This window comes from Tachypleus tridentatus, chromosome 1, assembly GCF_004210375.1.
Source record: "Tachypleus tridentatus isolate NWPU-2018 chromosome 1, ASM421037v1, whole genome shotgun sequence".
In the NCBI taxonomy this organism is placed as follows: Eukaryota; Metazoa; Arthropoda; class Merostomata; order Xiphosura; family Limulidae; genus Tachypleus; species Tachypleus tridentatus.
The window spans coordinates 24,926,765-24,940,918 of NC_134825.1; the positions used below are offsets into that span (position 1 = coordinate 24,926,765).

Here is a 14,154-nt window from a genome sequence, read left to right on the forward strand (position 1 = left end):
CTGATTTCATATTCTAAAACAAGAGTTAAACCCAACATATCGTTCAGTTCACCACTCGTCACCGAGTTATAGTGGTTTCAAGGAATCCTCCTCTTGACAGTAATCGTGGAAAACGAAACATAAAACAAACGAACATTGCAGATCATATTTGAATTTCTTTTAGTCACACAGTTATTACATAGTTACATTTTTCCTGTCTAACTGATAATGAATGCAATTCATCGAAAGCAGCATAATTAGAGACAAATGGTAAAATGAATAATACATTAGGCTTTACATTCATTTTTTAGTAATTTAAACAGATATTCTATCTGAATTATTCACAAAAAATATTAATAACTTCTCGCTATCCATTCATAAAATTTGTGTATAAATGTAGCATCACTCTGTGAGTAAAAAACAATTTAGTAAAATTTCTACACTCCATTTAAACAAAAAAGAATCAAATATCCCGTAAACCCACATGTAATATCCTTTAATTCTCATTGGTCTACATTCAGTCACCTGATGTACATTCTTATTCAGTAATAACGCAACCAGGCTATTTTCTACAACATCCTAACAGAAACGTTTATACTCCGGCTTTTGACCTGAAGACAAGGATTTCAGAATGTAGCCTTTACCCATTTAAAAGGACTAACACATACTTAAGCCCTTAAAACATTTTATCAACACAATTTTGTTAAACTACATACATAAACAACATGAAAATACTGATGTAATACATGTGAATAACAATATATTTTACATTAGTTATGGAAAACTGAATTCATGGTTATTTCAATCAATTCATTCTTTCGTCATACACAACATACAACAGGGATTACAATCCATTCTTGTCACAGTTCCGACACTTCATTTATCGTCTCATTCTAAACATAACACATAGGTGCTAATACTCTTTGTTAGGCCGGCATTGGCCAGGTGATTTAAGGCATTCGACTCGTAATCTGAGGGTCAAGGGTTTGAATCCCCGTCGCACCAAAAATGCTCGCCTTTTCAGCCGTGGTGGTGTTCTTATGTGACGGTCAATTCCATTATTCGTTGTTAAAATAGTAGCCCAAAATTTTACGATAGGTGGTGATGACTAACTACCTTCCATCTGGTCTTACACTGCTAAATTAGAAACAGCTAGCGCAGATAGCCATTGATTAGTTACGCGCGAAAATCCAAAACAGGAAACATACTTTTTGTCACAGCTTACTATGATTTATCACAATAAATGTTGATATTTTCATCTTCTATAATTACAGATATTTCATTTTTCTTGTGTTGTTTGTCATCAGTTTGGCCTCATTAGTGTAACATTATTTCCATCAGCTCTCAAATCATCTCACGAATTCATGAGAATGTTTTGTTTTGATTTACTACATCATTTAGTGAAACGTCCATATCTCTTGAGATATGGCTTTTTTGGCTTAAGTGAGGAATGTAGTACTCCGAATAAGATGTTTTTTAAATTCTTATTTGTGTTTATACAGGAATTTACATTATGGAGTGTTCGAGACATTAACTCAGAGTCGGAAGTGAGGATACAATACTTCAGTTTAAAACTGTATAATTTTATGTTTATATCGTACTCACTTGGAGTGTGAATTACTTTCATTTCATCATTGATTGCTACTATTGTTAGGACTGGAGTGCAAATTGAATATTTTGAAAACACATTGAATGCATGTCCAAAGAGGATATAATTTCATTGTATAGGTCCACTAGTTTGGCCATATATGGAAAATTGTGTTCAATCTATTACTTTTTATCTCAAGAAGAACATTGAATAAGCTCGTGGGATGTTGATGAAAAGGAGTCTCCATTTTAAAAGAAGAAATTTGATTTTTTAACTAAAAGCTAAACAGCAAGGTATTGGTCATAACTAGATGACAGCATGTTAAGTGACAGAGAATTTTACCAGAATAAAGAAAAAAAGGAAGAGACCTATAGAAGCTTTACAAAAAAGGAAACAAGGTGTATAACATTAGTGTTGAACAGATCTATAATACAAAATACTAAACAATAAAATTATTTTTATATAAATTAAACTTAAACATTTATGTCTTGATATGTAATAGTGACTGTGGACTAAGAAACTTGTGAATATTTTTGTTGACATTTTGAGATAAACAAGGGGAATTATAACCTTATTTGTTCCTTTATCTGTCTAGTGTCCATTTCTGTGCAGTTTAAACACTAAAAATGACTACATTAGTATATTGTGGAGTTTGAATAACAGATAAAATTATGTGACCACATCTCCTAAATACGAACAGAAAAATTCATAGTTAAAATGGAAACGCTGATTGATCTTTAACATTAAAAGAGATTTTACAGGAGAATATCAGGATAATGGTGGTTTTCTTACATATCAGAATTATGAACACTGAATTTATTGCTTATGAATATGCATGAACTTTTAGGTTTTGTGACGAACAGACATTTGATCATTATGAATAGTCTTAAATGTAAAAATTGACAGGAAAAGAAATTTTTATAACATTTGTGAAATCTGTTAGACACTCTGATCTATACTTCCAATCTCCTATCTGTTACCAACAAATGGAATGTTTCCTCTAATACAGTGATTTTTTTATGTTAGTTTGAGACCTGTCAGGATTTTGTTTTATGGGTATATGATTGGTAAATAAATATATTTGTAATATTTATATTCTTTTGGTTTACATATTTCTACACAAGGTGTGATTTAACTTAAATTTGATGTGTCAAAGAAAAGTGCTTTATTGTTACCATAACATTTATTGTTTTGATTATTTTAAAGCAATGTGTGTTAAACAGACAATTAAACTAAAAATTACACGATTGTATTCTTAATTCGTTTTTGTATGGTTTCCGTTCTGTTGAAGAACATAAAGACATATACCCAAAAATTAGGGGCAGGTAACTATCATATTGCATCAGCTGGTAAAATATATTTTTCAATATACTCATTTTTTACTGAACAATCATACAAGCCCACATAATGCTAAATTAGTGGAACAGCAGTATGTCTGTGGACTCCTACAGCTTGAAACCGGGTTTCAATACCCGTGGTGAGGAAAGAGCTCAGATTGCCCACTGTTTAGCTTTGTGCTTAATTCACAGACCATAAACATTCTTAAAATTAAACAATAAATGAACTAACAACACATAGAAATTTATTTAACAGTTTTGATGTCAATAATTAACCAATCATGGCCCGGCATGGCCAATTGTGTTAAGGCGTCCGATTCTTAATCCGAGGATCGCGGGTTCGAATCCCGATCGCCCCAAACATGCTCGCCTTTTAAGCCGTAAGGACGTGACGGCCAACCCCACTATTCGTTGGTAACAGAGCAGTCCAAGAGTTGGCGGTGGGTGGCGATGACTAGCTGCATTCCCTCTAGTCTTACACTGCTAAATTAGGGACGGCTAGTGCAGATAGCCTTCGAGTAGCTTTGCACGAAAATTCAAAACAAACAAACAAACAAAATTCACCAATCATACAAATCAGAGCATGTTGAGAGATTGTAAATAAGTTTCCATGTGTTGTTAAGTCATTTATTGTTTAATTTAAAGATGTTTAAGGTCTGTGAAATGTTGTATATCTTCTCTTTTGACAGTTTAACATAAGGCATGTGGGCTGAGAGAAAAGTGGGTCAAGTAAGTCCCAGTAGTGATAGAATTTCACTCTTTGTCAAAGTACGAGTCATTGCTGTGCCTAACTCACTCGGGAAATCAAACCACTGCACGTTGAGAGATGGTTAGTTACTGACATCAAAACAGCTGTCAGAGGTTGGTAGGATTTATAAATGATAGATCTGTAGTCTCCTAGGTTTTATAGTTACAGGATAACATCCAATTTATTAAAGATTTCTGGATCATTTTGGGCACTGACTAAAGAAGAAATGCATTTTAAATGAACTGAAAATTGTGATCATCCATTTAAATCACTAAGTTAAAGTGTTATTTTAACCATGATAATCCATTCGAGCTGGATACAGATAATAAAATTGAAACATGGCATTCCCATGTACAGTGAACAGTTGTCCTTTCTTCCACAAATAATATGAATTATTGAATTATAAATCTTTATTCAAATTCATTGTGTAAAGATAACATCATAATTATTATGTTGGCTGAATCTTGCATACACTTATATGTTATATAATGTCGAAGGAGAGAGTGAATCACAATTATCACCTTGCATGCGTTGGTATGGTAACCGAAAGATTGACTATCGAGATACAAGCGATGCAAATGGTAACTTAAGTTTTCTTTGTTATCGTGCAGAAGCTCTTAGATAGCTCATTAAATATATGACCATATGTGCTAATAATTGAATGCAATGCTATGTATGGAATTATAAGTGTATTTTTACGTGTGATGTGTTACTCTTATATAAATACAACAGACTACATCTCTTAGCAAACAAATATTATAATCCAGATGTTATGTTATTTGAGCTGACACATTGGCAATTCACCTTTCCTACATCATAGAAAAAGTTCGTAGGCCAAAAATATTGACCAGTGGTATGTCAGAGAGAAATTTGGAGGAAACGATATTATTGTCCTTTGATACGTGAGATAAACCTAAAGTAATTAACCTTTACAACATCAAGAAATATTTAGTTATATTTCCAATAATGTTCTTGATAAAATATTTTTAGTTTTGTAAAAGATAATATTCGTCAGATGGTATACTTTACATTACATGAAAATATCAGTCACCTTAAATATTATGAAGGAACCTTTCAGAAGAAATGTTCTCATAAAAGTAACGTATTTTAAAGATTGTGAAGCCCACACCTAATGAAAGCTTGATACACCTATTGTTTCAATAAGTTTAATGCAACATTTCAAATCTTTAAAACATTTCTTGAACATTAAGTTTTGTTACAAGTTACATTTAGAACACACTTTAATCTGATGAATAAATTAACAGTTTGGCAGCATGTCTATATAGATGCTTCAGATTAGACAATGTTTCCATATAAACAACATCATGTTAAAGGTGAGTTTACTGTGACTGGATTATCGTGATTACAAGCTGAACATTAGTGCTGATACGGTGGTTGATTAAATTTTTCTTGTTGGTGAATAGTTTTGTATCTCTATTTTTATAACCTTCGTTCCATATTGGAATCGTGTTCTGTTGCTTCACATCTGTAGTTTTTATAACCTTCGTTCCATATTGGAAGCATGTTATGTTGCTTCACATCTGTAGTTTTTATAACCTTCGTTCCCTATTGGAATCATGTTCTCTTTGTTTGTTTGTTTGTTTTTCAATTTCGCACATAGCCACTCGAGAGCTATCTGTGCTAGCCGTCCCTAAATTAGCAGTGTAAGACAAGAGGGAAGGCAGATAGTGATCACCATCCACCGATAACTCTTGGGCTACTTTTTTACCAACGAATAGTGGAATTGAACGTCACATTATACGCCCCCACACCAGAAAGGCGACAAAACAAAGATTAGAAACAATATATTTATAAAAAAAAGAAAGTATTCACGCAAATGTAGAACGAAATATATTTTACTAAATATTTATTTGAATATACGTCTAGATATAGACGCCCCCACCGTCTGACTGACATATCTTTATTAAACACATAGTTAAAACGAGGTTAAGGAAGAAATACGTTAATATTAGTCAGGTTCTGGCGAGTGTAAGTGTAGAGTTTCTTTAATATTTCTATGACCGAAACTATTTCCCAGCTACCTTGAGAGGATGTTTATTTCATAATATCTTATTTACTCCTTGGCCTTACGAAACTCTTAATTAATGGAAGCAATATTGTTAATTAATTTAATTAAGTGAGTTTTATGTTTAAATTCCATTAAATAGAATAACACATTAAACTTTTAAATAAAAATAATTATACACTTTTCCAGACACAAAGAGTACTACAAGACTGTAATGTCTTCTTCGTGAGAAATTAAACTTATTAGTTAGATATATGAATTTATTTTAATTAATGGACAAGAAATCACATCTTCAGTTCTCACGTGTTTCCAAATATCAAATTAGATTTAGGTCCTGGTATTCCCAGCTTGACAAAACTGTTGAAATGCTTTCTCCTTCTTCTAATCTTTAGTAAATAAAACAGTTTTGTATCTCAGGTTCCAATGTACTTGTGAAGGTTTTTTATGTTACTAAGAAAGTGCAAACCTTGAACCCTAATAATGACAGTTTGTTACACCGATCTCTGAACTCCCTCTAGACCAGGGAAAACAAAATGATGGTTATCTTAACAACTAATACTCAAAATTTAGGAGGAGAAACAACTTTCACATTAAAGTTAAGAAACGTTAATATGATATGAAAACTTTTAAACATTTTTGTTTTCTGAAGAATATATATGTGCGTCTGTTATAATAATATCTCGAGAGATGAATACCTTTATTAACTCAACAGTCTAGTAGTGAAGGACAGTCGCTACATCATAGAATTTTTGTTTGAAATTAAAACCATTCTTATTTTATATTATAATCTGTTTCTAGTCCTTTTATATCAGTTTGTATAGAGTGTGATAACGTATTGTTTTACAAAAATAATTTAATTCAGTACATTGGTTTTGTAATATAAATATGTCCTCAATCCAAATATTTATGTATAATAGTTCTGCACTCAGTACACGTGCAAGGACGTGGAAATGACAAATATATTTTAACTGTTGTTGTTAGTGAAAATTAAGTATCGTGTGATAAACTGTGTCGTATTGCTTGCTAAAGCATGACACTGAGTTTTTGAACACTTTTCTGTCTAGCAACGAATATTCTTTGTATATCATCAGTATTACACGTTGTTTTGTTATTTTATATCACACATTTAAACTAATCTCAAACTCTCCACGTGTGGTTGTTTTGATTTTATATAATACACATTAAAGTAAGTTGAAAATTTACCTCTTGAAGTTAACGTTACTTACCACCAAATGGTTTTATTATATTTCTTTATTTTCTTTTAATTAATTTTTTCTTCTTTAGTTGGTAAAACAGTCACCTTCCCACAACTGTCTGCAGGCAGTGAAGGGTGATATAGATGTGGGATGTTGTGGGCACCCATATCTCGCTCTCCTAATTTCTATTCATATATTTAATTTTACTCTTGCATTTCTTATGTGAGACTGGCGAATGTAAGTTCAGAGAGATAGACGGTGTATCTCCACCAGAATATAGGTTTTACTTCCACACTCCCCTCCAAAACCTAAGATATATTTTATAATCCCACGTTATTACTTGTACCCTTGAATCTTTTCAATTAGTGAAGCTTTTTTATTTAATTTATTCTTGTTTCGACTTCTTTTATAAGTTATAACAAATTAATATAATTAGTCAGAGGTTTGGATTTGCTGTTTCAAAGCAGTCTTTTCTTGTGATTTTGTTTACTTAACTTCATTAAAATGTAATTACATTCACTCAAATATATATATATTTATATATATTATTAATCTTCCGTACACATTATACTGTTCTTTTATTTGTGTATTTGTTCTTATTTCTAGTAAACAAATAATTTCAAACTATAAACTTAATTATTTTGATGATATACCGTTACCTTATATTGTGAATAAAAATTGGATAGATTTAGTAAGTTTCTAATAAAAGTACGAATCACTGAACTTTCAATATTTATTTTCACTTTGTCAAAGCATTTCATTTTTCTTCAAGAGAAAACGTTTATTTTCAAAAATATCTTGGAATTCCAGGTTTAACTTACTAAAACAATTTCAAGAACTTATATACAAGTGATCACGTATGTTTTATGTGTAACGAAAAATTATTTTTATGTAAAAGATTGCAACTGTTTCTTTATTGTTTTTTATATATTTTATCTCCACAACATCTATTTTATTTGACTTTAGCTGATTCCTCTACTTTCTTACAAATAACATTATGATCACCCATGCGTACGGTTTTACAACGATAAAATCAGGGGTTCGATTCCCTTAAGCAGATAATCGATGTGGCTTTGCTATAAGAAAACACGCAAACATCACTACTTCAGTATTGGAAGAGTTTATTTCCTTCCTTAAATATTGCAGGTTCTGTAAACGATACTGTCTAGTTTATGTTTAGGATTATTCCAGATATATGTTAACACAACAAATACACAGACCTTTTAGTAAGGTATTTATTTTTAACGTATCGATTTATTCATACGCACTTTCGAGTTATCGGTTTTTAATAACCATAAAGCCGTTGGTAATAACAAACTATCATCATGTCTGATAAGGTTTAACTATTTATGATAATAGAAAAACACGCGTCTTCAAGAAATCAGTTTTGAACGCCACAACCAAGGAGCGTATAACGAAAACATAAAAGTCACAAATCTCGAAAAACTACTCACTTCTAAACTTTTTGTATAACTAGTATAAATACATGTAAATCTTGATTCATATGTTGTTTTGTTTACACCCTATGTAAATAAAAATGTGGAAATTTGTCCGTTTTTACATAGAAAATAAGTTAATTTCAAAATTTCATTATCCAAGCCACAAAAGCAACGTTTGAAGGAAATAATGGCCAGTTACTGTACTTTTACATCATAAGCAATTAAAAAACAGCACATACTATCCAGGAACAAAGTTTGTGTTACATAATGTAATCAGAGAACAATTAATTTTGGGTCAGGTCTTAAACACTATGACCTTGAGAGGCCTGCGTGTACTTCTTGTTGCTATCTTGTCTAAAATGAATTTCATTGGAGAATTTAAACCTTGATTCCGATTGGTTCTAAGTACTGGACGGCTGTTTTCATAATTATTACTTAATGGTATAAAAAGACCCGGCTATCACCGTAACAAATAGTGACGAATTGTACAGAATTGTTGTGCCGAAAGTCATATAGAGAAGTCATACTTCCCTGCATAAAGTTTAAAGTGTTTAATTTGTCTTATTGCAGACGTGATTGTTTTGTTTCGTTTTTCAGTGACCATAATTATGTTGTTAGTTTATTCAGTTGTTTATTGTTTAGGTTCTGAGCACAAAGTTCGGACCAGTAACGATCGTCTTTTTCATAATACTGTTCACAATATGGATACTGTAAGTAGATTTTTCTATATTTTAGAGACATTAGAGACATTTATTCAACATGAAACATCTTTTCTGTGGAAGCTACTACTGGTATCACTTGTTGTGAACATTTTCGTTTTTAATAAAATACGTAAAAGTAGGTTTGTTTTCAGTTTTGCCCAAAGCCACACCGGGCTATCTGCTAAGCCCACCGAAGGGAAACGAACCCCAGATTTTAGCGTTGTAAATCCGAAGACATACCGCTGTACTAGTGGGGGGCAAAGAGATATTTCTAAAAACAAACTCCACCATTAACATTTTATATTGCAGCTCATAATATATTATAAAATAAAGGGAAATTTAGTTTTCTCATGTTGTTTTATGTTAATTTCAACATCTATTACAAAATAGTAAAACTTTCTCATGGATTACATAAAATTAGTTTCAATATGTATTTTAGAAAGTCAAAATAACCCTTCGTGGATAGTCTGAAATTACTTTCAATGTGTGATATAAAGAAGCAAACTAACGTGTAATACTCATATAAAACATATAATAATATGCGTGTCCGAGTTGCTACACAGAAAACAGGTGAAAACTAAGTGTTATGCTGACCTCCATATCCGTGTACAGCTACAATATTATTTTCGATACTAAAGCAATACGACACAGTTGATCACACGATACTTTTTTACCGATGACAACAGTTAAAATATATTTGTCATTTCCACACCCTTGCACGTGTACTGAGTGCAGAACTATTGTACATAAATATTTGGATTGAGGACATACTTATTTTACAAAACCAATGTACTGAATTAAATTATTTTTGTAAAAGAATACGTTATCACACTCTATACAAACTGAACTAAAAGGACGAGATACAGATTATAATATCAAATAAGGATGGTTTTATTTTCAAACAAACATTCTATAATATAGCGACCGTCCCTCACTACTAGACTGTTGAGTTAATAAATGTATTCATCTCTCGAGATATTATTATAACATACGTACATATATATTCTTCATAAAACAAAAATGTTTGAAAGTTTTCATATCATATTAACGTTTCGTAACTTTAGTGTAAAAGTTGTTTCTCCTCCTAAATTTTGAATATTAGTTGTTAAGATAACCATCATTCTGTTTTCCCTGGTCCAGAGGGAGTTCAGAGATCGGCGTAACAAACTGTCATTATGAGGGTTCAAAGTTTCAACTTTCTTAGTGACATAAAAAGTGGTTGAAGGATGTTGTTAACTTATAAATGCATACTTTGGTTGAAGTATGTTGTTAACTTATGAATTATACTTTGGTTGAAGGATGCTGTTTACTTCTAGATGTGTAATTTGGTTGAAGAATGTTGTTAAATATAACTTTTTTATTTTCTAAACATTAGAAGAAGGAGAAAACATTTCAATAGTTTTGTAAAGCTCGGAATTCCAGGACCTAAACCTAATTTGTTGTTAGGTAACATGTGGGAACTATACTGGAAGGTACGATTTTATATTCTTTACTCAAAATATAATTCAATTGTTTATACTGGTATTTTTATCTTTCACTTTGAAAATATTACAGTCTTGTAGTTCTCTTCGTCTCTGGACATGCGTGTAATGATTTTTGTTTAAATGTTTAGTGAAATAATCTATGCAAGAGGATTCTGAGCAAAAAATTCATAATTTGTTGTAGTAACAAGTGTAACATAAATGTTTTCTTATGTGTTTGTGTGGTTTAAACGCCTAAATCAGGCAAATGGACAACAAATTAACCGCAATAATATGAAAAGTAACCATTGATATTTTATATCTATGAATACAGGGACCCCTTTCCTGTCTTCAAAGATGGATAGATCAACATGGAAAGGTTTTTATGTAAGTGATACATAATTATCATATACTTATACGAAATAAGTTTGTATTTATATCGTATATACTTGGGTACGTCATCTAGCCTCGAAGTAAAACAAAGATTTTGAATATATACGAGATATCTTATCAATACTTTGAAAAAATAAAATGTTGACTGAGTTTTAATAACTAGCATTGACGAAACTACCCCTAAATTGCTTTACACAAAATGTTTTCACCACCTATCTTCATAAAGTAGCAAAGTAAAAATGAGTTTCGTAACATAGAATTCAATCTCTATTCACACTTTTCAACGTTGTATAAAACTATTGTTTTATAAATTAATATTTATTAAACTTTAGCAAGTTATGTTCATTAACATTCAGTTGAACTGATCAGGTCGCTAGTCTTTATTAATTAATAATTAATTAAATCATTCATTACTCATATATTTAGTTAAACTATTCAGGTCAGAATGTTATCATGTATTTTCGTTAAGTTATCTCTGAGTTAAATTCCTTGAACAAAAATAAACCAATAAGAGTGGTGCCATTAACTAACCGTTTTATTCAAAATAATGAGTGCATAAATTATTGTTAAATAAGCACAAAGCTAACTATTCATCTACTAATTTCTATCATTGAAAGTTTAGGGAATCTCTGTACTAACCCTAGCCACTGTCGTGACGTTTTTTATTGAACGCTATTTAACCACATTAACTCTGTTTTTTTGGTTTTTAAATAATCAGTGCTTGACACTGGAATAAATTAAATATTTTTTTTGTTAAACTAGTGAAGATTCTTAATAATACTTAAAAGGAGCGTATTATATGCGGAACGTTTCACTTTGTTAACATTGCATTATTAGGTATAGAAACAACAATCTGGAAATTAGCTACTTAGAAGCCAATGGAAAGTAGAAGATATTTGATTGATTCGTAAAGCAACTGAATCTATGAATATAAAATTGCGACGATTACCTGAGTTTACCCAACTAGTATTGTAAGAAATAGTCCCCCACTATAGATAATCCAACTATACGCCATTGCTATCAAAATATTTCAACTTGAAACATGATTTTAATTATATTTTGTATCAATAATGATACTTAAAGTCATTCTTTAATACTTAGTAGCAAATCAGCTAACACTGAATATTGAAATTAAAAGAGATGACACTTTAGCTTCATCTGTTGGTAAAAAGAAAACGTAAACTAATTATCGGTTATATTGTTTTCCTTTCTGATAAGATTATTACAGTTGTACATATCTGTTATTAACAAATTGATACAGGACAGTTATTTGGAAAAGAAATAATGATATATTCTCATCAACTTTCATGTCTTAATTCTAACATAGATATATGCGAATAGGATGCGGTGTAAGACAACACAGTTTCCCTAGTTTGACTTCAAGCAACTACGCCTGAAATAAAGGTGTTATCTTACAAAAAACAAGCTGTAGTTTTCATGTTGATTTCCGTATTCCAGCTACTTCTTTGGAATGAGACCAGTTTTAGTGGTGATGGATCTCGACCTGTTAAAAGAAATTCAGATTAAGGACTTCATGGATTTTGCAGATCGACCAGTAAGGATTGTTTCTACCCATGTTCCTTTCGTTAAATGTTTATTAAAATGTAAATTTAATTATTGTTATATCGTGTTTGAAATCCTTTACTCAAAGTCTCTCTTTCAATCCAAACCTGACATTGTTTCATTAAATATTACTATACAATAAGAAGTTTTGACAAACCAAGTTTAAAACAACGCCGGATTTATTACAAAATACAATTTAGATCGTTTTTCTCTGTAAAATCTTTCACCAAATTATGATTAATTATATTAAGAAATGATGAGGAAATTTATTTGAGTAACAGTTTGTATACATATTATTTCTTACAGCTCGTGTTGTTAAATATTCTAGTATTTGTGATACTGGTTATATGTGGTTATATGTAAAGAACCAACAGTGTATTCAGTAGTGAAATAACTGAATATTGTGGTTTTCTTGAAGGTGTTACTTTTGCATCGTGTTTTATCACTGGGTTTTTTGGGTCTTTTTGAATTAGATCCACCAAAGAAACCCGGAGAACCTATTAACGACTTCCTAATTTTCCTGCGTGGAACTCGCTGGAAGAGAGTTAGAAGTGTAATAACCCCTTCCTTTACTACCCTGAAACTTAAAACAGTAAGTATTAATAACTTTATTCAACTCGTGAATATTCACAGATGTCTTCTTTAGAACAACTATAAAATACAGTTCTTTTTTCAGAAGTTCCTGTGTCCATAGATCAAATGCATATTTACATCCAGATAAAGACTTGACAAACACCACCTGTAACAGTTTATTAAATACGTGTTAACTATCCTTCACAGTTCACAATTAGAAAGTTCATTCACACAACATGAAATCAAATTTCACCCTTTTGTAAAATAAAAAGGTTGCTTAACATTAAAATAACCTCATTCATTTTCCTTAAGGCTATTCATTGCTCCACAATATCTTCTCAATAGATCAATTGAAAGTTTCAAGGATTATAATACTAAACTACAAGTTTTCATACCCTTGGCGTATACAGTACAGATATTCCGTTGTGTGCCCTTCTATTTAACTAGAAACCAACAATGGATTTGGAATACGTTAATGCTGTTTCAGATGAAGTAATATTATCCTAATTTCGTTATCCTGAGCATACTTTAAAATATATCAAGTAGTTTAACAAGCCACATAAACAACTTTGTTTATAATTCCAACAAAGAACAACTCTTTTGAGCAACAAAGGTTACAACCGTTATTCTACAAAAGAAACTTTTAATCAGTTGTTAACATTACAATCATATCAAAAACGCGAATGTTTCTCTTTATTCTGTCGACAACACAAAGATTAGAAACAATATATTTGTAAAAAAAAGAAAGTATTCACGCAAATATAGAACGAAGTATATTTTGCTAAATATTTATTTGAATATTTTTGAGCGATTCATAAATCCGTCTTACAGTAAATAATATTACATATTTGTCACTTAATTTTTACTGATCTTGGTAATAGAATATTCCAACACCCACTTCGATATTTAACGAAAATGTATAATTTGATATGTAATGCTTTGTTCTTCAACCCACAGATAAGAATAAGATGTACAGTCACGTGTATTTATTTACAACATATTTCCATATTGTGTAGTATTTTAAATTATTTTATTTATAAATATAACTTTCTCTTTTCGTTCCCCAGATGGCACAAACTATGGATGAATCTATAAATGATTTATTAAAAAATATTGAAGAATATTCTAGACAAGAAAATTATATAGACGTA

At 30.9% G+C, this 14,154-nt stretch overlaps 1 protein-coding gene and 1 pseudogene across 1 annotated transcript in view; both read left to right on the forward strand.

The window, feature by feature from the left end:
* Positions 1-1,530, forward strand: part of LOC143232250 (uncharacterized) — a 69,276-nt pseudogene extending 67,746 nt beyond the window's left edge.
* Positions 1,531-3,606: 2,076 nt separating this feature from the next.
* LOC143232259 (cytochrome P450 6g1-like) overlaps positions 3,607-14,154 on the forward strand; it is a 44,510-nt gene continuing 33,962 nt past the window's right edge. Inside the window, exons 1-7 of the mRNA XM_076467432.1 lie at positions 3,607-3,633; positions 8,956-9,023; positions 10,390-10,486; positions 10,809-10,861; positions 12,326-12,422; positions 12,849-13,022; positions 14,071-14,151. Coding sequence (XP_076323547.1) covers positions 3,607-3,633; positions 8,956-9,023; positions 10,390-10,486; positions 10,809-10,861; positions 12,326-12,422; positions 12,849-13,022; positions 14,071-14,151 — 597 coding nt within the window. The remainder of the gene's footprint in view (positions 3,634-8,955; positions 9,024-10,389; positions 10,487-10,808; positions 10,862-12,325; positions 12,423-12,848; positions 13,023-14,070; positions 14,152-14,154) is intronic.